The sequence below is a fragment of the Oenanthe melanoleuca genome, chromosome 5 (assembly GCF_029582105.1).
Source record: "Oenanthe melanoleuca isolate GR-GAL-2019-014 chromosome 5, OMel1.0, whole genome shotgun sequence".
NCBI lineage: Eukaryota > Metazoa > Chordata > Aves > Passeriformes > Muscicapidae > Oenanthe > Oenanthe melanoleuca.
The window spans coordinates 18,948,649-18,972,646 of NC_079339.1; the positions used below are offsets into that span (position 1 = coordinate 18,948,649).

Here is a 23,998-nt window from a genome sequence, read left to right on the forward strand (position 1 = left end):
TATTACTAAATGGTGTTTCACTAGCCTATTTACTGTATTTCATTACGTAAAAAAAGTCCACTTACCATATGTGAGCCCTTTCCTTGCAGCCTCACTAAGAAAGCATCTATTTGTCTTGTTTTGGTTTTCTCAAGTCATCTTTTTTTTAGTGTTAATTACACCCTCCCATACAGCCCTTTGAGTCCTTGTGGCATTTACTGTTAACAAAATGCTCTGGGAAGGAAAAACTGGGAAATACCACATAAATTTTACTGAGCTTTACCTGTTGAGGGTTTTTTTTCTCCACTGACTCACAAGCAATCATGCACTATTTTTTTGTAAGTGTCCTGCTCCTTTTACACCTACAGCAAGAAGGAACTGTGCCTCAGAGGGAACAAGGCAAAGTCTTAAACAAGCAAAGAAAAGCCTGTGGCTCTTAGACACACTATTTCTAAGACAATTATGAGTCAAATTAATCTCATGCACAACATGCAGTGGTTTTATTAGCTGCCAGGCTCAAACTTGCAGAATGTCTCATGTACTGCTAGCTGGTAGTCAGAAACAAGCAGAATCAAAATCAATTCTTCAACCCCATCTCCTGGCCTCATCGGGCAGTCCTGTTCAGGACCAAGCCAAGGAAAACAAAGCTGCTAAAACTCACGGTGCACTGAAAAAAAGATGTGATTTTTGAGGGAGACAGCAAAGCCTTTCCAATTCTAAATGCTTGCCTGCATTGGTAATCCACTGTGGTGCAGGCAAAGCCAGCATGCTGGGTCTCCTATACTTTCAAGGTATGGTCAGTTACTTTCCCCTTGCTTTGGGGTAATCGTATCTGTGTGAGGAATTACTGCAGAGTAGCTCATGCACAGCCCATTATCAAGTAACTTGCTTCACATTAGGAAAGCCCATTCATTTCCAGACAGAGTGAAGAACTTCTAAAGAAAGACTTCCAGATAACAGGTAATCCAGCAAAGCATTAGAATTCACATGTGACACATATAATGTATTCTAAAAAAGTCTGGGCTTGAGCAAAAAGATCAGCATGTTCCACCAACACTGCTTTTTTGCTGCCAGCCACACTGGCAATAGTTTCACTGAAGGAAGAGTAAGCCTGAAATTAAATTTTCCACAATTACAACAGATGAGAAGTGATTGCCAGAATATGGGCAAATAGCCAGAGCAATCTGTACTGGCAAACCCAAATAAATGATGCAAAGCTGGCCAAGAGAGCTGCAATTAAATGTGCACCACCTTCCTCACATTCCTTTGTAATTAATTTTTATTTGCTCTTGCAAAGAGTAAAGATCTAAAAAGTAACCAACAGGCAGAATACCTACCTTACACCTATTAAAAGAAGTATTTGTTTAGGACTGTGAAAATTCTAGAATGCACTTTTTTCCTCACTTCTTTTTTAATTAAAACCCGACACTTGTATAATGAATTAGTTCTAGCAAATACCAATTTACTAGAATATTCTAACTTATAATGGTATAGGACTGTGAAGATAACTTCCACAGTGCCCAAATACTTCCTTTACACTGAACGTGGACTATGATGAAGAGTTTCACAATAAAACCTTAAGAAAGGTGTTTTGAGGTCAATAATACCCAGATGCACAAACCAAATGATAGCTAGGCCCTCTTCACTTAAATGTAAATTTTGCAGTACATCAAATGGGACAATTTCCAAGTATGCCATGCTTTTCAGTTATGTCCTAGGGACACCTGAAAATTTAGTGGCAGATTACCACTTGGGACATAACAGTGACTGCATGTTTGAATGTGTTTCTTTTAGTATGCGTCTGTCTGTAAAACATTTTCCATGTCTCAGTAGATATGAGGGCACCTTCTTTAAACAAGACAGACCAATATTCTGTTCTTTTACTCTTTGTCATGTAAAAAATATTTTTCTAGGGTGTGATCTTGGCTACTCAACTGATATAATAATTTTCTGTCCCTTGCTACTCTGCTAGACTAGACTAGACTCTGCTAGACTTGATAGAATAGAAAGTTATGTCATGAGCAGAAGGTATTAGGAAGAACTGTATGTTGAAACAAGATACATTACTACAGGAAACTGTTAAAGGAACAACCAGCCTCAGATATGTTTTGACTTTCCTGTTCCTGAGTACTCTTTTGTAATAGTCCGCAAAACAAACAGTGATGGAAGATTAGCAAAATGCAATAACCTGATCACCTGCCAATAGAGATCTTTCCACTCCAGCGTTTGATGTACATTTGGCACTAGTGTATTTCCCTTCACTGGGAAATGTCGTATCTACCCTTTCAGGTATGTGCTCTTGGTGTCTAAAAGCCTAGATTTACAAATCAGCCACTGTTAATAAACCCATCAGTTCACAACAGTGCTAAGAAACAGCAGTTCTGAGAAAGGCAGTCTGCCTCTAAAAATGAATCATGATTGTCAGGTTTACAGATAATTTAGGCTTCAGCTTGAGGAATAAAAAAACCTTAGAGAAAGCAAAAGGAGAATCTAAGCTTTCCCAAAAATTCAACAAATGTGAAGACGACATGGTATTTTCATAAGAGAAGGGAAAGGTCCACACAAAGAAGAAAGTTGAGCCCCTCATCTGGCCTCCATCTGCTCTAGTCAAGCAGAGCAAAGGCATAACCAACATCACCTGGGATGAAAAATATGGGAAACAGAGAGTTTTGCATTGCCTGACTGGCCATGGTGACAGCACGATTTTCATATCCTAGCTGCAGATTCCAGTGTGACAGGGAGCAAACTTGACACCTTAACTCTCCATCTATAAAGACAAGAGTACATTACTTCTCCTAAGCTCTCTCTGATTTCTTTGTTAATATAGGAAGATAAATTAGGAGATATTATTCTTCCTGTACATGCCATTTTAGCCATAGAGAGGCACATCTTAGACACACTGGTATCACAGCATAATTAATAAACAGGCTGGAGAAATAATACCTCTATGTAGCCATTTTGGTTATATCATGGATGAGAAGTGAGGTTGACCAAACTACCATCTTTCTTGATGGCAGAGAGAGTACAAACAGCTAGAAGTTAAAATCCTCCTCTTCCTTCCCTTCTCTCCTCCTTGGAAACAATGAAGAAACAGTATATGGCAGTTACTGTGATGTCCTCAAGGTATCAAAAATTATGAAAACACTTACAGGATGGTGTATGGTCAGTGAGTAACCCAGGGCAATTATCAGGCATTAACACACAGGTAAAGATGGTAATTAATTTGCACCCCTCTTTTCAGTTCAGCTTGCAGCCATGTCTGACCTCCAGGCACCAAGTGCTGTTTCTGCATCTTCAGCTTGATGTCCAACCCATGCCCTGTTCTGCCAGGCTCCTTTCATCAGCACTGACCAGCTTCCAAGTGACAGTGCTCCCTTTGCAGAAGTAAAGCCAGTGGCTTTGATGTGAGAGCTCTAGCTTTTTCTTCTCATCATCTCCAGCACTCAGCAGGCTATGGATGCCAGAAGCAGCCTAGCAATCTCAGACATGTGCTGACTGCATAAATCCTCCTGTATTTGCACGAGGAGGAGGGATATGTCAGCTCTTACACTGGTTCAGGCATCACAGTGATTTTGTACCTTCAATTCAGAGCCTGAATAGAAAATATTATGAATGGTTACCACCCAGTGGAATTAAACTGTCATTTAACACTTTTTCAACTTCATTGCATCAATCCTACACTGTCGTTCCATCAATTTGTCACGGAAGTCTAAGCAATGAACAAGTTTTATGTGCAGGTTGAATAGAATGACATACAGCAGAAAATAATTTGTACTTATCAAAACAAAGGGCAAATCCAGACTGAGTGATCCAGACACACGGGAAAACTTCACAAACTAAGTATTATTGATTTTTGTGGTTTTGTTGTTAGGGGCTACGTATGCTGGCTTCACAGGGTATTTTGGGAGCAAGTTTAAAATGGACAGAAATAAAGGCACAGGCATTTGAGCATTTCTAAGATTACACCTTTACTACTCCCTCAAGAAATAAAAATGCATTATTTTCTCCTGACTTGGACAATACATACAGATTAACTAACCACTGATATTTTGAATTGGAAACATTTTTCTATAGGTTAGTGAATAAATATCTCCTACAAATTGAGTTGGTTTTGGTCTCCACCTTACTCCTGCCATCACCATGGCTGCTACAATCCAAGGGCCATAACAACAGAGAGTGTCATTTTTTAGCTACAAAAATGCATCACACAAAGAGATTCTGGCAATAAACACTGCCACACCTTCGCTGCAGCAGCTTGTTGGACCTCTGTACAGGAGTGTAATTGTCCAGAGCAGACAACTACCTGTCTTTCTACTGTAAAAATGTATGAAACACTTAAGACACAGCTGGGCTCTGACCCCCGGCCTGGGTTTTTGGACACTGTCAGCACAATTACAAAAGGCTCAAGTGGATTGACCTCCTAAGATGCAGAGGATTCCAAAACATGCACAACTGCAAAACCGAAATACCTAAACTCAACAATGTACCTCCTTTGTGGAAAGGCAAAATAATGTGTTTAAGAGCACTTAGTCACACAATACCTTCATCTAAGCTAGGAAGCTGCTCAGAATCCAGGTGGCCAGAACAGGATTCCCTCAGTGTGAATTTAGCTACATATGTTCTTGGTTTATGTTCCACAAAATCCTTAACTGCAACGGATAGTAACACTATAATTATTAAATATTGAGGGGGAAAAAAAAATAAAGAAAAGGCAAACATTATCACCATAAATACCAACCAACATCTTGGGATTTTCCCCTTTGCACTATGATCTTGTGTCCACTGCCAGGCTACTAAAAAAAAGAGGCTTACACAACCACAGTGCCCCTGTGGGTTTTATCTGTTTCCTGCTGCCCAGTAAGTCTTTCCACCTATTCATTGATTTCAAGCCAGACACAATCAGTGGCTCAAATTCAAACGATACTGAAGCCTTAGTTATCGAGTGAGAGTGAAGACCCCCTAGACCTCCCTGAGAGAGGCTGCAGTGGGAGTTCAAGCTTTATTTGGTTTGCAAGGGTGCCACCGTGTGACACAAACCCGTTACCAGCAAAGGTGACAGCAATGTCCTCCTCAAGGCACTCCAGCAACTCACTTGAGATGGTGGCTGCTGTGAGGTCCTAAACGATGAGCCCATTACTGTATCTTTCAGAAGATCCTCCCCAGGTTCCCCTGGAAAGGGTTATTGGGAACCCCCTTCAGCAGACCACCAGGGAACAGATGTCTGCAAATGGGACAGGAACAAAACCTAGAAGAAAAGCAACAGCTAATCCTGGAAGCAGCAGAAGGCTTCCTACAAAAGTTCTTTGATATTACAGTGACATAGGTTTTGTATGTTTTGCCCTACATATTTTGAGGGTTCCTCTGGCACTTTTTATGTCAATAGAAACAGTATTTCCTGATGGTTTCCAGCATGGGACACTGCAAAATGCCTGTTCTAAGTCCTCCTAAAATGTCGGGTGAGCAATTCTGATCTGTTTTCCACTACCTGACCTACATTTTGTGATATAAATAGCAACCAGGTGTTAATTAATTCCCATATGCATGTGTGTATGTGGATGACATGTGTTTATATACACGTGCGCTTTTCGGGACAAATCTTTTCTGTTACCACAGCAAAAGTAGGTCTTATACAGATAAGGACCAGATGCTTAATTAATGAGCGTGCTCTCTGCCTCAAAGGAAGTGTACTAAACCATATATACTTGAGATGCTGCCTCTGTGATTGTATGCAGCCCAGAACCCTCTGCACACTTGGCACAAATTTGCAGCAGAAGCCTCCACATTCTGTGGTTGGAGAGCATGGTTTACCTCCAGCCATGCTTTGCCTTCAGCAGTGTGTGCTGCTCATGGCAAGCCGGCCAAGTACTGCTCAGTAGTGACTTACACAAGCGACTCGAAGGCCATGGCAGCACCTCAGCTTGTGGCTGCAGAAGAGCTGTGCTGCTAGCAGGCACATCAGCAGCTAGGAGATGATGAGAGCCTGCCAGGAATACCTGCCCACCAGGGAACACTTACCTGAGGCATATCAGTGACCAACTGAGGATAAACTTACACTGGCAATTTAGTCCAAAGCGAGCTTCTGGAGTGAACTTCCTGAAGATGTACACCTGCTGTGCTCTGGTTCATGTTAAGGAGCTGAATTACATTTGGATTAAGCTACACCAGGAATGTACTCTAGAAACACACCTAAGGCTCTCAACATAATAACCAGCACAGTGTGGAGTCAGCAGGTCCAGCTACCTCTGTTGGCTTGGGTTATTATTCATGTATACATAGACTGAATCCAACCTCATGAAAAATCAGTACATGGATGAGTATACTCCAGGATGGTGTGCCAGCAGTACATGGCATCACAGCCATAGCCAAGAGCTAGGATGTGAAGATACTACATGGAGATGGCTGTACACCATGTATTTGTCATGCACAGAATCTCAGAGCAGTTAAAGTTGGAAGGGACCTCTGAAGAGCCTCTAGTCCACTCTCATATCCCCAGTTACACATTATGTAATGTGTTATCACTTTTTCAATTAAGGAAGCCATGGTCCCAGGCAGCTGATGATTTCCAAAACCCACAAATGATGCCCTGAATTTCTGTACTCATAAATAATGTTGATCTTTTTTCCTTGCCTTGAGAAACAGGCTTTGAGACTCTGTATGGGCTGAACCTGGTGTACAAAGGGTACTTGAGTCTGTCTGTATGCTAGCCTGGCAAATCCATACTAGCGCTCTCCTGCACTCAAGATAATTAGCTGGATTAAGAGGCTATCATTAACTTGGATACAATACCAGACTAATACAGTTACACCACCTTCAGGATCTAAACTGGTCCCTGGTCATGTTGCTCCTCCAGATTGGAAACACGTACCAGAAGTGTTTGTCAACCCCTCTAAGAGGGTGCTGCATCAGACACACTTGTCCAAAGGAGTAGGTACGAGCAGGTTTGTGTCCTGCACCTGCCAGACAGCCTTTGTGAACGATGTGCAATGTCACAAGCTTAGCAGTGCATGTGACTTGTTTAGTGGTGATCTCTGTCATTGTCCCAAATCTCCAAGAACCAAATTTCATTCAGCTGCTGGGTAAATGACAGTACAGAAAGTACAACCTGCCTCAAGGGAGATGAAGTCCACAATCTGGAAACCACATGGTATGGCTTGAGAAGGCCACAAGTCAATCAGAAGTGAAGTCACTCCCAGATGTGAAGCACAAATTTGGCAGTAGGGCTAAGTGAGATTAATTTAAATCACACAGAGATGTGAACTAGCAGGTGATGTAACTCTACTTAGACCCATTTACCTGTTTGCCCTGGGATAAATTAATACATTTACACTTTTGACAAGTATCAGTTTGAATGCAGATTTGACTTCTAAGCTTCTAAGTAAGTGTTCTAGTACCAAACTGACCATTTTCTCACTCACACAGATTTTACACTTGGATACATTTCAGATTATTCTCAATATGCCAAAGAGATGATAGATTAAATTTAAAATGGCCCAAAATACCTACTTCAGAGGTGCTCTCCATTATCCTCTCACTAGTGATGCAGTTGATAGTGAGGCAGCAGAGAATAAGAAGCAGCTCAATTCATGGATGGGGCTCAAGGACCTTGACTTTGGGAGTGGCAGTAGCATCCTGCTCACTGAATATTCAGGCAGGCAGCCTCTGTGCCTTGATATGAATAACAGTACTAAAAACCAATGCTGCAAAACTGCAGTTGTGAAAAACAACACTGCAAAATATACTTGCAGAGTGCAATGTTGGCAGAAAAAAAGGGCTCAAAACTTCCTGGAAATTTTGGAAGCAACACCACTGAACCAGCAGAAGAAAGAATCAGATACATTATTTTATGCAGTCTCCAGGAAAGGAGGATGAGGGGGGGCTTTATTGTTCTCTACAACTCTAAGAGGAGACTGTTGGCACCTTGAAAAACACAAAAAAAGACAAACATTGTCTTAGTCTACTCAAACATTTTCTCAATACACAGTGAAATAATTTGCTTTGTATTGGAGGCTCCATTATTTTAGTGTTCTTAATTGAAGCTGAATCCAATAATTTATTTTGAAAACTAGAAATTAAATTATTTTCATTTTTTAAATCTTATTCTATTTTCTTTTCTTTAAAATGCTGCAATGAATTTGATTTCTCAGACACAACTGTGAACCTGAAATACTGCATTTTCTTGAATTCCACACTGCTTTCCTAAAGATATCTGTAATTAGCAGGAGTATTCCTTAATTCTTTTATGCCTTGGTCCTTTTTTAGTTCTTCCTTGTAAGGATTCCCAATTTGGAATTGCTTATGTACAATCAAAGATATTGAAGATAAAAGTTATAAAATATGATGAGCTTTGAACTTAGTCTGTTTTCTTTTCTAAGGACTGAAATATATTGTAGTCAATTGTCTTAAAACTAAGCACACTGAGAGCCTTTAAATTAATACAGAAGTAGGATTAAGTATATAAAATCATACTTATTTTTCTTGCTTGTATGCCTCGGGTAATGGCATTTTAAAGTAACGAGCTGGAGACTAAAATTGGGTGAAACATTGTACTTAGTTGGCAAAAGAGGGGTTTCATTACTGGATTACAGAGATGATGGATGTGACAGAACCAGCCAGTGTTTTCAAGAAATCATACAATTAACGGCTCTAAATAGCAGGCGTTGTAAGATATTCTGCTGGAGAAGGGAATGAAATCCCACAGAAAATGGAAAGGTATTACATGAGAATACTGAAGGTGAAGGGCCACTTGTTAGCACTGTGCCCTTCACCCCACACCCCTCACACACACAGACTGCTTTGGTATGGAGACAACTCTTTACAGAGACAGCCCAATGCTGCAGGCTCTTGTCAGTGTGGGATCCATGACCACAGAGAGCCCCAGCATCCCCACTGTCACCCATACCACAGAGGAACCCACATGCCAACCACGCTGCCTCTGAAAGAGGACAGAATTCTAATGTTACTCTTTTTAAACTGAAAAATTGCGACCCTTTAAACACTGCTCACAAATTAACAGGTCTTAGCAATCTTCATTGGGGCAGCCTGTAGATCAAGGTGAAACAGGAAAAAAGAGAAAATTAAATGCAATAATTTGCTAGTACAGCAATACTGCTTTGTATGCTGATTTCTTGGTGTATGGTATACAAACATCTACACGTGTCCATGGAGAGGCTGTACACATACATTTATCTCACAGAAACCTATGGTAAGACAAGGCTTTTGAAAACTTTAGTCATTTTTTAAGGAAGCACAATCTCCCTTCAGACTTCATATATCAAATCAAATAATACAACCTGCTATTTCCAAAAAGTTCAAAATAAATAAGGACTTGTTGACTTTATAGGAAAAATATTAATCCCTGTACATCTATAAAGTGAACTGAATATGTATAAAAATGTTGTTACTGTCTGGGTGATGACTTCTTTTTTAAAGGGTGTCTCAAGACCCAACTGAAGGTTGAGCCATGAGAACTATTGTATCATTTAAGGATCATGAGTTATCTTCTATATAGCCTGTCTTTTACTGAAATTGATGAGAGATTTGCAATTGACAACAGTGAAATGAGGTCGGAGCCACAGCTGATATGACTAATTACCAAGCTACATTCATTCCATCTGTCCCACAAAATGTCTAAGATAAAGAGCATAGGGTAAAACTTCTCCATCCTATGCCGGTGCTCATCAAATCCTGCATAAAAATAACTGAGAGCACTTGGAAGATTTCATCCTCTGAAGTATCTAAACATTTGTGCCAGAATAATTCCTCAAGTTTCCATGTAGAGAAATTTGTGGGTAAATTACAGAATAAGAACTCAGATGACAAGAAATGTGTGGGTGTGCTTGTTGTATATATTGTAGCAGATCCTGAAAACCCACTCTCCTATGTAGGTGCCTGAACCCTACGATGAAATGTCAAGTTAGTTTTCCTGACTCACCTAGGTTTGTCACGTTGTCTCCAGGCTAGGTGCATAATACATGCTGGCAATCTCCCTTTCTGGCTTTGTCTTGACAACGCAGCAAATGGTTTATGACTCCTGCTCCAAGATCCAAAACTATCACAGCTGCATGGCTAAAAAATAATCCTGTGTAGTAAATGAATTCTTAATGTTCAAATTTGTTAAAAAAATGTTGACAGGCTAACTTGCATTTACAGAGCTTTATGCCAATAAGGTATTTATTATTTGTGCCTCCTGTGTTAGCTTATGTTAACTAATAACCATCCATCTACAGCTAGTATAGAACCTATGTGGGTTCCATGTCTGTAGCTAATTTTGGAGAAATCCAACCATATGCTCTCTGGTCTGGACCAAACTTTTATTGTTTGGTGATCTGGTAGCACAGACAAACAGTACTCCTGATGGTGGAACTGCAGTTTCAGAGAGTGCAACTTGCAACGAAGACAGGAGTATCTATAGAAGAATGTAGAAACATCCTAGTTTGGAGAAATGGACCTCAGATGAGGTTGTTTGCTTGTTTGTTTGTTTCTAAGTAAGATATTGACAGAGTCAAATACCAAGGCAGAGATCTCCATACCTGCCATGCAGTTTATCTTCTACTGTGAACAGAACAGGAGCACTGCATTTGTGCCATTTCATATTACATGAATACCATTTATATTGTGTACATAGAACTGAGAAGGACTATTTCACTAATTAAACCACGACACTAAGCAATTACCCAGACTTCTGTCTATTAACACACAGAATGTTTTCATACTCTTCCAGTTCACTGATTTATTTTGTAGCAGGGTGCATACATGCACTCACACACGCACACACACACACACACACGCAGACACACAGATGTGCCCGTTAACTGAGCACCACAAATCTGAACAGGTGACATCTCTGTGCTTTTCATAAACCCTGCCTGGGAGGGCTCTCCAGAACTGAGACCAATGGAAGAGCCCACATCAGTATTGTTAACTTCTGCAATATACGGTGATCCTACCTAAAATGCCCACTGGGAATAGCCACTGGCCCACACTCACTCCCTAACCATGCCCATGGACTGGGAGAGGACTGCCCAGCCAAAGGCACAGGGCTGCCCTGAGGCTGACCTGCACACAGAGGGCTGAGCTCCCAGCTCACATACCTGCCCAGCCTCTGTTTAATTTGCTTCTGTAGATGCAGTGATAGTGTCTCCTAGTGGCTACATTCCTGAAGGAGCAGAGCCTAATCCAAACTTCACACCTGAAACTCCCACTTTTTAAGGCATACAAAATACAAATACATCTCTAGATTTTTAGAGTATCTATTTTTTGAAAAATACAAAACCAGCGAAACAGTAGTGAGGTACTCTATTCTCTCCCTTTAGTAAGACTAAAGAGAGAGATAAGAGCCATAATAAAACCATGGAATTAAGGACTTTGCTCAGAGGTCTGAAGGCAAGCATGGGCATCAACCGATCAGAGGCAATCTCATGGAACCTTTAGGTCCTACCAAGACCCTGTGAAAGAAAAGGAAATGCTGTAATGCTCTACTTTGGTAAATCTCCATAGATGAACCCACCACGTACTGAGCCCTACACCAGGCACCACAGTCCGTGGGTATGGACTCATGTCCTGGGATCTTTGAACCACGCTAAGCACTTGCAGCATCCTGTCTGCAGTCATGGCCAGCAGAGGACATTTAAACAGAACATAAAAACAAGAAACTTTGAACTGTATCCATACTTGATGCTAGCCCTTCCTCCTTGAACAGGCTATTTTCCATTATCAGCACCAGCTAAGCACCAAAAATCCATTTTAGTAATGAGATCTGTATCAGAGGATTTTGTGAAAGAAAGACTAAACCTTCAATATAGAGACAGCATAAACCAAAACCCTACTAGCTGGAACTATAGTAAGGTAGACCCAGAGGGTACACGGGTCTGATTGTGCCATGTTGTTGAACGCTTCCTTTCTCATTTTCTTCCAGTTGAAGTTTCCCATTGTTAACCATCCTCTTGGAACAGAAAGATTTGTGCAGCAGATTTCCATACATGGATAAGCTTAACTGAGTAAGATATTGAAGGAAAAATAAAAGAATGACTGGAAGGGCACAGGCAAGGAAATCTTTCCTACCAAATCCTGTCTGCAAGTGACGACTAACTCTTAACAATGGAGCACAGATTTACTTTCCCCTGTATATATATATATCAGTGCCTTTTGTTGTTCATTAAACATCCTGTCACACACCTAACATCCTCACTTTGAAGATTTTACATAAGCTTCCCTGTTGGAAGAGTAATAAGCCACTACAAAAATGGCTGTAGTTGGAGCAGTTTTAACACCACAAAATAAAACCTTTACATGCTTCTGATCTCAAGTAACATATCTAGCTGAACATCCCAACAAAAACTAGATGTAAATATGGGGTGCATCCCTTTGCTCCCAGCTCCAGCAGGTCCTTCTCCATGCACCTGTGTGTGCCTGAGATAGTGCCCATGGCTGCAAGCAGAGCTGTGTTTCTGCCACCATTCTCACATTGCGCCAGTGCTGGGAGAAAGCATTTCTTGAACAAGGTCCAGTCAATATTCACTTTCCCTGATGATCCTTTTGGTGCCTCAGTTTGCTGACCTTTACATCAGAGTGTAAAGCTAATCTCTACCCTCAGCTTTTCACTTGAGGGGAGAGAAAGATGAGGATTCAGTTTTGGAAGGAGTTCTTACTGGTAAACACGGATTGACAATTGAGATGCTTCCCACTCAACTTCTTTTTCCACACCTCCTTCAGCTGTCACAGACCACAAAATGAATCATACCAAACAACAATTTCAGTTTGTCTCAGTCTAGGTAAATTTCCTACAAGGTATGAAAACAAGGCCTAAACTTTTGGTTTCTTTTCTCAACCTGACCATTTAGCTGTGTTCCATAAGAAAAACAAAAGCATGCATCTACTAAAGCTTTTCTGGTTTTGGCACTCTGATGTTTTGCAGCCCACCTATTCAGTAAAATTCTTTTAAAAGAAATTCTTTCTACACACATTTAAAACCTCCTCTCATCCAAAGTTGACAGATCTCTCTAACACAGCCACCTCTTATTAAACTCCCGTACAATTGATCCCAGCTTCCACCAGTGGTTCAAAACAAGCACAGACCTCTGCAGCCACCTCATGTGGGAATACAAACAGAAGATGACTGCATCATCCAGAGGAGAGTGAGAGTTGGGGTAGTCCAAGGATACAGAAGGGAAAAAGTTGCAAGCCTAGGCTGGTCCTTCCATCTCTGAGCTTCCTCATGGCGCTGATCATCTGTTGACAGTATCTAGCTAAACAGAGGATATGCTACATAGGGCAGATTAAACTGCTTGGCTGCCACCAAAACAAAAATACACAAATTCAGGGCGGATATTCCCCACAAAGGTAAGGCAATAGCGAATGATAAATTGTCTTCTGTCATTGTGGAAAGCCGAAGAGCCTCACATGTTTGTCCTGTTAGACTGAGGGATTGTCCTTTTCCCAAAGTAACGCAAACCATACTTTCTAACCTTTCATTCCTCCCAAGCCAACTGCTTGAGGGCCACTGCACAGACAGCCAGATTCTTCTTCTGACCAGGTAATGGGATACCTGTGTGCACACCCTCCCAGACATGTGTTGGGTTATTTAAATCAGCTCAGCAAATCTTTTAGCCTGAGAGACACAAAGGCAATATAAACAGAGCTTCCTTTTGCACTCTGTCCTTAGAGAGTCCTATCCTGAGCAGATCATGCTGATACAACATGACAACATCCAGGGATAAAGGGGAGGCTCACACTAAAGGCAGTCTAATACTAGGTAGTGTTATAAGAGGGCAAGCAGAGATCAATGAAATATTTTCTTTTCTTCCCTACTATCAGCAAGTCTGCAAACTGAACAAGCCCCCTGCTTCATAAGAGAATAACGAAGCGGGCGACTCCTGCAATCCTGGCATGGGTAGGGACAACAGCTTCCTTCCAAGGGACACTACCAGAGCTGAACTGTGTTTGCTTTTCTTTAAAGCCTCTTGGAGAACCCTTTGCCCTTCCCAGCATTTCTCTTGCTAGAACTTTAACGCATTTGGCACAGAACTGCAAAATTGCACAACTCCTCAAGAAGTTGGATTTGTTTGTTGCCTTTTGAAGAGATGGCTAGGGGACAGGTTTTCGATTTTTTTAAAAATTATAATATTGATTATTATTATTGTTATTATTAACAGTACTGTTATATTTAGGAAGAAGATTCCCCCTCCCTTTTGAGTGAACCATTCACTTGTACTCTTCTTTCAGGCAGGTGGTTTAAGGTTGATCTGCCCTCCAGGGGTTAAATAAAGAAGTGATGAAAGGAAAACGAAGACCTTTTCAGTGGCTCATATTTGAAATTTTTTCCCTCGCTCTCTTCTATATGTGGATCGTCTGCTTCTCGTTTCCTCTCACTCCCTAATTATTCTGTTAGGGAATGGCGAGGGGCAAGGATTAACAATGAAGCAGATGACAGGAAACTGTTACCAAAAGAACAATGCCGGGCATCTCCCCCATCCTCCCGTTCCTCCCACCCAAGAGATGGTCCCCCTCACCCTTCTGTCGATGCCATGGCTCCGAAAAACCCCCTGTCTTCTCAAGGGTCCAAGGGATTAATTTGGGCAGCAGGGCGCGAATGAGGTTGTTTCTTTGGTATAACCCTCGCTCACGTCTGGGAAGGAGCACGCAATTCCTTGTAATCCTGGGGGCTCGGCAGGGCTCGGATGCGGCAGCTCCTCTCCTCCTCGGCTGTCCCTCACCCCGCCGTCCCAGAGCAGGCTCTCGGTGCCCCGGGGACCGGCGCTGCAGTGGCCGGCGGGGCGAGGAGGCGCTGGCACCTGGGCTGCGATCCCCGGCGCCCTCCCCTCGCCGCGGGGAGCGTGTGCGTGTGCGCGCCTGTGTGCGAGAGCTGGGGGGCGACTTCACATCGGCGCGGCGCTGGCTGAGGCTGGATTGGAAGGTTTAGCCCTCGAGCCGTGGATTTGCAGTCAATCCCTCTCTATTTTAGGCACGGGCTGACATCACGAGCCGTTGTTACTCCTATAAATCCCCCCCAACAGCTCCTTGGCAGCAGCGGGGGGGCGGCGAGCCCCTCGCAGGGGGAGGGCCGGGCGCCGCCGACCGCGACCTGCCCCGCTCGCCGCGGCCGCCACCGCCTCCCGGGGCAGGCTCGGGGCTGCGGGAGCCGGCCGGAGCCGCGGGAAGGCGCGGCGCCTCGGACACACACACACAGACACAGACAGACACACAGACACTGCCCCGCTCGGGGTGTCCGCCTGCCGCCGCGCACCGCACGTGCCCCGCCGAACGGGCCGGCGCTCGGGCGGCAGCCGAGTCCCGCAGCGCGGCCGAGGGGCAGCGCCCCCGCAGCCGCGGCACCTGCCCCGGCTCGCCGAGGCGGCAGCAGCCTCCCGGGAGGCCCGACCCTGTCCGCGCCGTGCTGTCCCACCGGGACGGCCGGGCTCGCTGAGGGACCGAGGGGCCGCGGCCGGCGGGGCGAGCGGGGCCCGCAGGGACGCTCAGGGTGCGGCGCGGCGCGGTGCTGCCCCCTGCCGGCAGGTACGCGCGGCGCGGCGCCCGGGCCCCACCTGCCGCCGGCGGCCCCTCAGCCTCGGCTCGGCCCGGGCCGGCCCCGCTCCGCCGCGGCCCCTCAGGCTCGGCCCGGACCGGCCCCGCACCGCAGCGGCCCCTCAGGCACGGCCCGGACCGGCCCCACTCCGCCGGCAGCCCCTCAGGCTCGGCCCGGGCGCCACCTGCCGCCGGCAGCCCCTCAGGCTCGGCCCGGGCCGGCCCCGCACCGCCGGCAGCCCCTCAGGCTCGGCCCGGGCCGGCCCCGCTCCGCCGCGGCCCCGGGCAGCGGCCACCATCCCGCCTGTGGCCTTAGCCTCTCCCCACGCCTCGCCCGGGCCCGCCCCGCCACCGCGGGGGTCGCCCGGGGCATTTTCGCAGCGTAGGCAGGACGCTTCTGTCCTGCTCTGTACCTGCACCCAGGTGCTGGGCACAGAACGCTCGTGTCACGCCCCGACACTGCCACACACCTTCGCTCCCGTTTCCCTCAGCTGGGGCTCTGCCCGCCAGCCTCGGGGCTGTCTTGCCATCCAAGTCTGACCAACCTGATGTCCCGTTTCACAGGGAACAAACATTTCCGCCACAGCTCGTTCCCTCTGCCCCGAGGAGGTGGCACAGAAAGCCAGCAGCCATGCGGAAGCCCCCTGACACCATAGGAGCTGGGAGGCTGCAGGGATTGCACGGCTGAGCAAAGCCTGCCTGACCCTCCGCACCACTCCCACTCCCCCAGGATGCTTCCCCTGCAACCAAGCCAATTCCACTTACTTGCCCTTAAAACATGGCAGGATGCAGCCTATCACGCAATCCCCAGTCATCCCCAGTCCTAATCAAATACACATTTTTTTCTTCTAATCTTACCGTGGACGTAGGCTTTCAATGGAAATAATTTAGAAGGGCAATTCTGTGAGAATAACTGAGGGTGCCTGAAAAGAGCTTGTACTTCAGTATGTCCATTTCCTTTCAGTGCTATTTTTCAGCTAGGAGCCCTGGTTTTGGAAGTAATTTAATGCAGCCCCAAAAACATACAAAGGAAAAACATACACTCGTTGGAGTGAATAAGAATGCAGAGAGTGTTTTGGTCTCCTCTTTCCATAGCAATATCCTTATGGCCTTTACAGAATGCACAGCTCTTTTTCTTGGAGGGAAAATGAGCTGCTATCCATGTTGTGCTATTTCACACCCTTTCTCCAACAGATGGCACAGATCCTCACCTGTTTAAAAAAAGATGTTTGAAATAGTTCCACATCTTAAAAATAGAGCCAAGCTATCAAAGAGATTAGCAATTCCAGGACACACGTTACTTTTTTTCAAACATTTTATCCCTATTTTTCCTCATTATTGGCATTTAATGGTAACCCCTGCACAGTTCTGTTCAGTCTGTAAACAGGAAATTACCATGGGAAGCCTGACAGAAAGGATGGACAATCTGGTTCATAATTCCTGGGAACACTCAATGTGGTACAGGTGCTTGGATATGTTGATATGACTGCTCACTTGTACATGTGAATACCTATGTCATACAAGTACAGAAATACAACATTATGTTGGCATTTAGAGATAGGCAGGTTTTAACCTAGGATTCAAACATGATTGAGGTCCAGAAATAGAAGCAAATGCTGCAACCTCATCCTCCTCCTGTTAAGCACTGTGCTAAAATCTGAATCCTGGGGTTGAGAGGCGTCTGGCTATTTTCTTGCTTCTGCTTTCTTTGAAGAGCATCACGGCTGTGAAAAGAAGGGCTTGAATAGTGCATGCACAGCTATAGAAACCTCCTGAGATTTTAATTCCATGAATTCCTACAAGTTTCTCTTCAAGAATGTACTTTTGTGTGATATACAGCTAGTGAACAGCTATATTGTTGCTGTCCAAGCCCAGAAACTTTCAGCTATTCATTGCCAGGTCTGTGAGTGATTTGAAGCCAAATGGGGATGGGAGCAGTTAGAGGATCAGTAACTACTAAAATATGGTTGATTTTTAGTAAAAGGAGAAGAGTGAGGTCTAAGGCTGGAATTAAACCAGACTTTTGCAGATCTGTTTGGACTGGACAAATCCTAAAGGGACAAAAAAATATTTAGGACTTCGTCTCTCAGTTGTAGCAGTGGAGAGAGTAATAATGCTATGTAAAGCAATGCAGTCATGGTGTCATAACTGAGAATACAACCAGCTCACAGGTCTTCACAATTTCTGTTTACCATTACATAATACAATAATTATTTAGAGTGTAGAAACTCTCGTTTAATGTAATCGTGAAAGAGCTTTCTCATTTCATTCTTTGTCAGTAGTGTTAGGAAGAAACACATGTTGACTTTCTGCAAGTTTGTGCTTCTCCAAAACTAACACCTAATTTCCTCTAACCCATTCTGTCAGCAGGGGAGTACCACACATTCATTGGCATGTGTTCCTCCCGGCAGAGGAATGAAACACATCATGTTTTTCACATTTAATTCAGGATTTTTGTTGCTGTTGTTGCCATGCAGTTTGTCGGCCAAGCATAATCTCCTGGCAGGAGAAGACAGACAAACAAGATAAAGAGAAGCAGTATACTTTGATTGTAGCGCTTAAACTTTTTGATTTAAGCAACATCATGTGGTCCTATTGCCAGTGGAAACAAGAAAAGTGCAAAAGCATAACACAATAAGAATTTCTGCCAAGAAAATAAAAAAGAAATTGCGTGGAATGATGTCCAATTCTAATTGTCCTTTTAGCAGCAGTTTTTGGATTCAAAAGTAAACTACTGAATGCTAAGAAACTCTTATAGAGATTTTATAGCATCTGAGAATCAGAGCTGAAATCAGGCTTGCTAACTTCAAGTTGCCCTAGCTACGTAATAGGTGAAACACAACTTCAGGATTTGAGTCCTTCTTGGTAAGACCATTAAATCTTTTCATCAGATTCCCAGCCTTCACATCCAACTACTGCTGTAAGCTGGTTTGGGCACTGTAATCATTTGAAGGTCCTAAAAACTCCACAGTGTCATATCCAACTTACCAAGAAATCATTATTGATGGAAGACAATAATTACTGTCTCTTCTCCCCAACTTTTATAGGATTAATCCCTAGTCTTTAGCCATGACTGAATAGAGAGTTGAGAATGATTTAGTGAAAGAGCAGTGACTAAGGACCATGAGAATACCCAGGTGTCTCCCTGGACAACATGCCAAGTGGGAGAATCTTTCCCTCTGATGTCAAACAGTTCAGCCTCAATTCAAGGAGAGTGCCTGCTAAGTGTGAGACCTGGACATTATTCTTTACCCTGAAGAACTACAGAGGAATAGTTTTACCACAAATGTATGGAAACTAATGGGAATCAAAAGTTTTCCTGAGGTTTCCATAGTTCTTTGAAAGAACCAACTTGGAAAAAAGTATTTAAAATATTTTTTGTGTTTTTCATCTATTTAGACTACAAGGTGAAAGAGAATTCCTCTGTACATTTCATTGTAGTAGCTCATGCACAATAGCAGCACTGAGTGTATTAAAAAAAAAACTCTTGTTATTTATATACATAAATAGTCCTTGAATTTTGTGCTGATTCTGCCTTTTAGTGTTCCTGAAGAGTTCCAAGTGAGAGTGGCATGCAAAGAGACAAGGGCAGTAGAGAGTTCCAAGAGTGCGACACAGATAAAGCAACAATGGATCTAAATGATGTCAGACATGAGTATGTAGGTTAAAAAAACAAACCATGGTTTATTTAAATGTGTAAAGTACTTGGAGGGAAGAAGATTACATTGTACTATGGCAATACAGACAGCACATACCGTAACAAGCTCATCCATCGTAATGAATTCAGGCTACTCTTTCCAGATTCTTAATCCACTCAGTCACACAGATCTTTGGGAAATGCTCACCATCAATTTCTCCAGGGAACTCCACACTACAGTATAATTTCAGACAGAATTTACTGTCCTGTTTCTGCATGTCAGACTCAGGAGCAGAGCATTGTCCTCCCACCAGGGGAGACAGACAAAATATGGCAAAACTTCTCATGCACTAAGACTCTCTGTCATGGGTTAAGTAAAAGTAGCCCGATTAAATATCTGATCCTAGGACAAATTACCAGGCTGTCTGCCTTAACCTTGTCACAGATGTGTCTCATCACTGGGATGAGAAGCCTAAAGTAGCAGAGACTTAGAGAGATATTATATCATAAAATGCCGTTTCCAGACTCAGATTTTTATTTCATGTTCTTCTCAATCCAGTCTTTGAAGGGAAGAGCTTTGGTGTAGCCACTGTAGAGTTCTAGGCTGCAAGTTTTATCATAACCCCAGCTCACTAATCCCATCAGGTGCCACCTTAGCTCAGGAGATGCTTTTCCTGGCAAAGTTATGGCAGCAATCCCACCAGTCTCAGCAGGGCAGATATTAGAAAAGGCTGTGGGGTCTTGTTTGGCACAGAACATACTGTCAGTGATGCTGACTTGTATCCCATTATCCTCATACTGTTGCTCACACAACAGTGAATCCACCATCTGAACAACTCCCATGCGGATTGTGTCATTCTTGTATCCAGGATCCTTAATGTCAGCCAGTACCTTCCAGCCAGTAACCATTATCTTTAAATCCTCTGTGGATGAAGTCAAGTCATGAGAAGATGACAAGCAAATGGGTTGAACACGACTGCTGATCCTGGCTTTGTCCAAGAGTTTAATGACAGCTATATCAGAATCAAGTAATATAGGGTCATAATTGGGATGCACTATGATGGCAGAAATCTGGAGAGGAAACAGAGTAGGAAGAATTGCAGGGTTAACAGCAGTGGCAGCTCAGCAGCACTCTTTCCATACTACTAAAATGCATTTATCTTGCATACTTCTCCTCTACCCCCACCTGTGGTGTTCTTTAACTCAAATCGGAAACATGCACAGATCAAACAACTTCTGACCTTTGTTTTTCCTTCTTTTTCTTCTTTTTCTGCTTGAATTTTATGAAAGTTTTTATTGCATGAAACACTTTTTACACAAAAGCAGTCAAGGACATTTTTTAGCAATGTGGGGAGTTAATACGCAGTTCATGTTTTTTCTGTGTACTGAAAAGGTTTTACCTGCCATGGCACCTTCAGCCTGTGGTACTTGAACCAAAATGCTACTTTCTTATTGAAATTCACCTGACTTCCCACCAAAAAAGACTACTAGTAATACATTACATAATATTTGGGCCAAACCTTTACGGCTCATTTCCTTAATGGAATGCTACAAGAACAGATAGGATTCCTATAAGGAAATACTGTAAAAGAAAGTAATATATTTTCTTGCAGGAAAAGAATGAAAAAGATGGGATTAGAGAAAGAAACTAAAAAGGGGTCAGAATCTAAATTGTACTAAAAAGGGGAAAAAATAAGTTAATTATGATATTTTGAATAAATTCCATTAATTAAGTCATGTACACACCCCACACTTCCCCTAGAAAAGAGACACACATACCCAAAATTGCTGTATTTATCATTTTGACTTCAGCCTTTCTAGTTCTGCTTCAAAAAAGCAAATCACTCTGGTGATTTGGTGCTATTTTTGGAGCTGGAGTCAGACATAAATTTCTTTTCAGTTTAGAGCTGTACGGCCTTGGGGCTGAGAAGTGAAATGTGCTCATGGCATTAAACCAGGATTTGGAGCACAAGTGTTTCCCTCATAAATTATGCTAATCAATTTTGACAGTAGCTGGCATCTCTTCTACTTTTTTACTGGCAATATCATTCAAGACATTATGGCCCACTGAACCTGAGCTATTTTCTTAATTAGGGGTGAATGTATGAGTTGGATGGCTTCGAGGAATTCAATGAACTACAGCATGTGCCCTTCTTATGCCATGGCACTCGAGTCTTTACACATGCATTTCAAGGAACAACATGTAAGAGAGTTCCGTGCCCAAAGTGTGACCTTTTTCTCCCTGTACAAGACAGATGTGATCAACATCTACCTGTGCTCACATTTTTCACTCCTGTCGGGCTTACTCACCCTCAGGTTCTGGATGGTCTTTTCATCCCTGTCATCGTCTCTGTAGAATTTGCCCAGAACCACCTTAAGCTCTGCTGTCTTGAGCACAATGGTCTTGCCCAGGTCAGTGACACAGTGAGCTGCCACCACCACCGTGCGCTCGTTGACCAGGGCCCCGCTGCAGATCAGGATCCAGGCCCCCTTCCGAAGGCTGCTCTCCTTCACCCCGTTGGCTGTGCGATAGATGGCTGCTTGCCACGGCCACCTCATAGAGGTCACTGCCTTCTTAAGGGTGATGTTTTCTGCTTTCCCACAGACTGAGGAAACATGAAGCAAAAAGTAGGCAACACTTTCTCCCCAAAAGAATCTGAGCATTACTCTTGGTTCCTTCTTAGAATGTGCCAAAAGAAACAAAACTGCAGTGATGAATATGAAGAGTTGTCTAATTAGCCTCTCTCTCTAACCTGCAAAATTATAGGAGTATTTGATATCAATTTTCTTAAAGTATTCAAGTTTTCCATTATTATCTGAATTGCTGGGTAAAGAAGGAACATGGATTTAGCACTTGACCAGGTGGATTTTCACAACCATATTGAGTTGCAGTGTAATGAGATGACCGCAGAAAGAAATGGAAAGAACACTCCTGATTCTTGTTTGTCATAAAACACCATAAAGCCACCAGTGCACTCAAATTCACCCTAGGCAGTCACAGTGTTTTTTGAGGCCTCTCCTGGCACAAATGTTTGCACAGGTCAATTCATGCCTATAAGACCAGACTTGCCTTGCGACAAGAATGTTGAAGCAATGAATCTAAATCAACAGTCACCCTGGGGAAAAGAAAAAGCTCTGCCTTCTTCTAGGAATATGTTATCCATGCTTAGACCTGGGTAAAATCCCCTACATCATGAAAAGTTTACTTCATTTGAAAGAGTTACATTGCATGGTTGTATTTTTTAGTCTCCCTTAGGAGACTTTATCTTGTGTGCATGTCCATAGTGAAAGTGATACTTTTTAAAATACATTATGTCATCTCAAAGTAAGCCACAAACAAGAACAATAAAAATTTGTTTGTTGTTAAGATCTCCTTTTCACAGTAAGCTTGATGTCAGTAGTGTGGTTTATCAAATCTTGTGACATTCTTACTCTAACTTAGTTTGTGCATTAGCTCCTGATTAGATTTTATCTAAACTTACAGTTTGCAGTATGAACCCTTCCTTAGCAGGGCTTATTAAAGGAAGACCCTCTTTAAAATTGCAGACTCTCCCTTCTATTGCTTAAACTTTGACGGTTTTGTCAGCTGTGTGCCAAAGTATACAAATGAAAGAAAAATCCCATTTGTAGTAAATAGTACAGAAAAATGAGAAGTAGGAAAGCTAGGAAAGCTGTTTCAAATCAGGAGAAAGACTCACTATACCTTTTGCTCAATAAAAGAGTAGGAAAAATTAATGGCAAATTACTGTGCTGAAAGCCTGATCACTTTACCATCAACTGCACAAGTTCTACTGGTGGATAAAAAGACACATATATCCTTCAAGCTTTATTGCTCCTTTCTCCCAGCTGGAAGTATAGGCAGCCTACACTGCTGTGACTCCCTAAATATCTAAGATGAATACACATCCTGTTCCCTCATTCACCCGAGAGATATGCACTTTTTTTTCCCTTGGAGACTCACTTGGAACACACACAGGGGCTCTTCCACTCCATTTTCCTGTCTTCAGGCAAGTCCTCCTGCTGCTGCCCAGGCGGCGGTAGAAAGGAGAAACGCACTCGTACTGGAGCTGAGTGTGCAAGTGCTGGTACCCCGGGGGCAGCTCTCCAAATGGCAGCGCTGGCTTCTTGGTTGGATAGATTTGAAGCTTTTGCTTGCTGAATGCAGAAGAGTAAAGTTGATGCAAAGGTGTTTCTCTGTTTCAAGGCACAAAGAACACAATAATTATCATATTATAAAAGCAAACATTACTGTAATTATCACCAGTTATGTTAAGTAGCATTTAAAATCACATGAAGTTTGCTCATGAAAGAATAAGGAAAAAATATAATTCCAGCATAGTTTAGCAATATTCCCGTTTATATCCCAGCTAGTTTTTTACATATATCTGCACACGTATATTTATACATATTCTATTTGTGTCCCATTTTTAATTTTACAGTTTCTGAATTGAAATCAGTTGCCTCTGAATGTGGAAGTTTTTTCAATTCACAAAAGGTCTAAGATACTATTTTTTAAATAAAGACATTACACCTGAATTTGGCACTGTCATAATTAATTCTCAGTAGAGGGGAGCTAGGTACATCTTTTCTCTAGTGAATATTTTAATAGACAGTATTAGGAATTGATTCAGATTAAATGATGTTGCTAAAGTTGCTTGATTTAGCAATTAACAAAGATAATTGCCTCACCACAGAGATTTCATAATTTCATAATCGCTAAGCTTCCACTTAGAAATTGCACTGATTAGCTGAAACAAGGCACATAATTAAGAAAGAAATATATGCACCAGCATAGATATGGACCATAAGCTTGACTAGTTAAATTTTTATCATTTAGAATGTGTTCCTTGCTTTAATGCTTAA

At 42.8% G+C, this 23,998-nt stretch overlaps 2 protein-coding genes across 6 annotated transcripts in view; both read right to left on the reverse strand.

Moving 5' to 3' along the window:
- SLC1A2 (solute carrier family 1 member 2) overlaps positions 1–15,310 on the reverse strand; it is an 85,700-nt gene extending 70,390 nt beyond the window's left edge. Inside the window, exon 1 of one of the 4 annotated variants that reach the window (XM_056492164.1) lies at positions 14,487–15,310. In XM_056492164.1, coding sequence (XP_056348139.1) covers positions 14,487–14,503 — 17 coding nt within the window. In that variant the 5' untranslated portion in view covers positions 14,504–15,310. Of the gene's footprint in view, positions 1–9,910; positions 10,053–14,486 lie in introns of those variants that run through there. The other 3 variants (XM_056492163.1, XM_056492166.1, XM_056492167.1) reach the window with 3 other exon arrangements.
- A 3,848-nt stretch (positions 15,311–19,158) lies between these two features.
- The window catches only part of PAMR1 (peptidase domain containing associated with muscle regeneration 1), a 56,148-nt gene continuing 51,308 nt past the window's right edge, over positions 19,159–23,998 (reverse strand). For both annotated transcript variants that reach the window (XM_056493444.1, XM_056493443.1), the window contains 3 exons: positions 23,097–23,329; positions 21,446–21,741; positions 19,159–20,206 (listed from right to left, as the gene is read on the reverse strand). In XM_056493444.1, the coding sequence (XP_056349419.1) occupies positions 19,670–20,206; positions 21,446–21,741; positions 23,097–23,329 (1,066 nt within the window). In that variant the 3' untranslated portion in view covers positions 19,159–19,669. The remainder of the gene's footprint in view (positions 20,207–21,445; positions 21,742–23,096; positions 23,330–23,998) is intronic.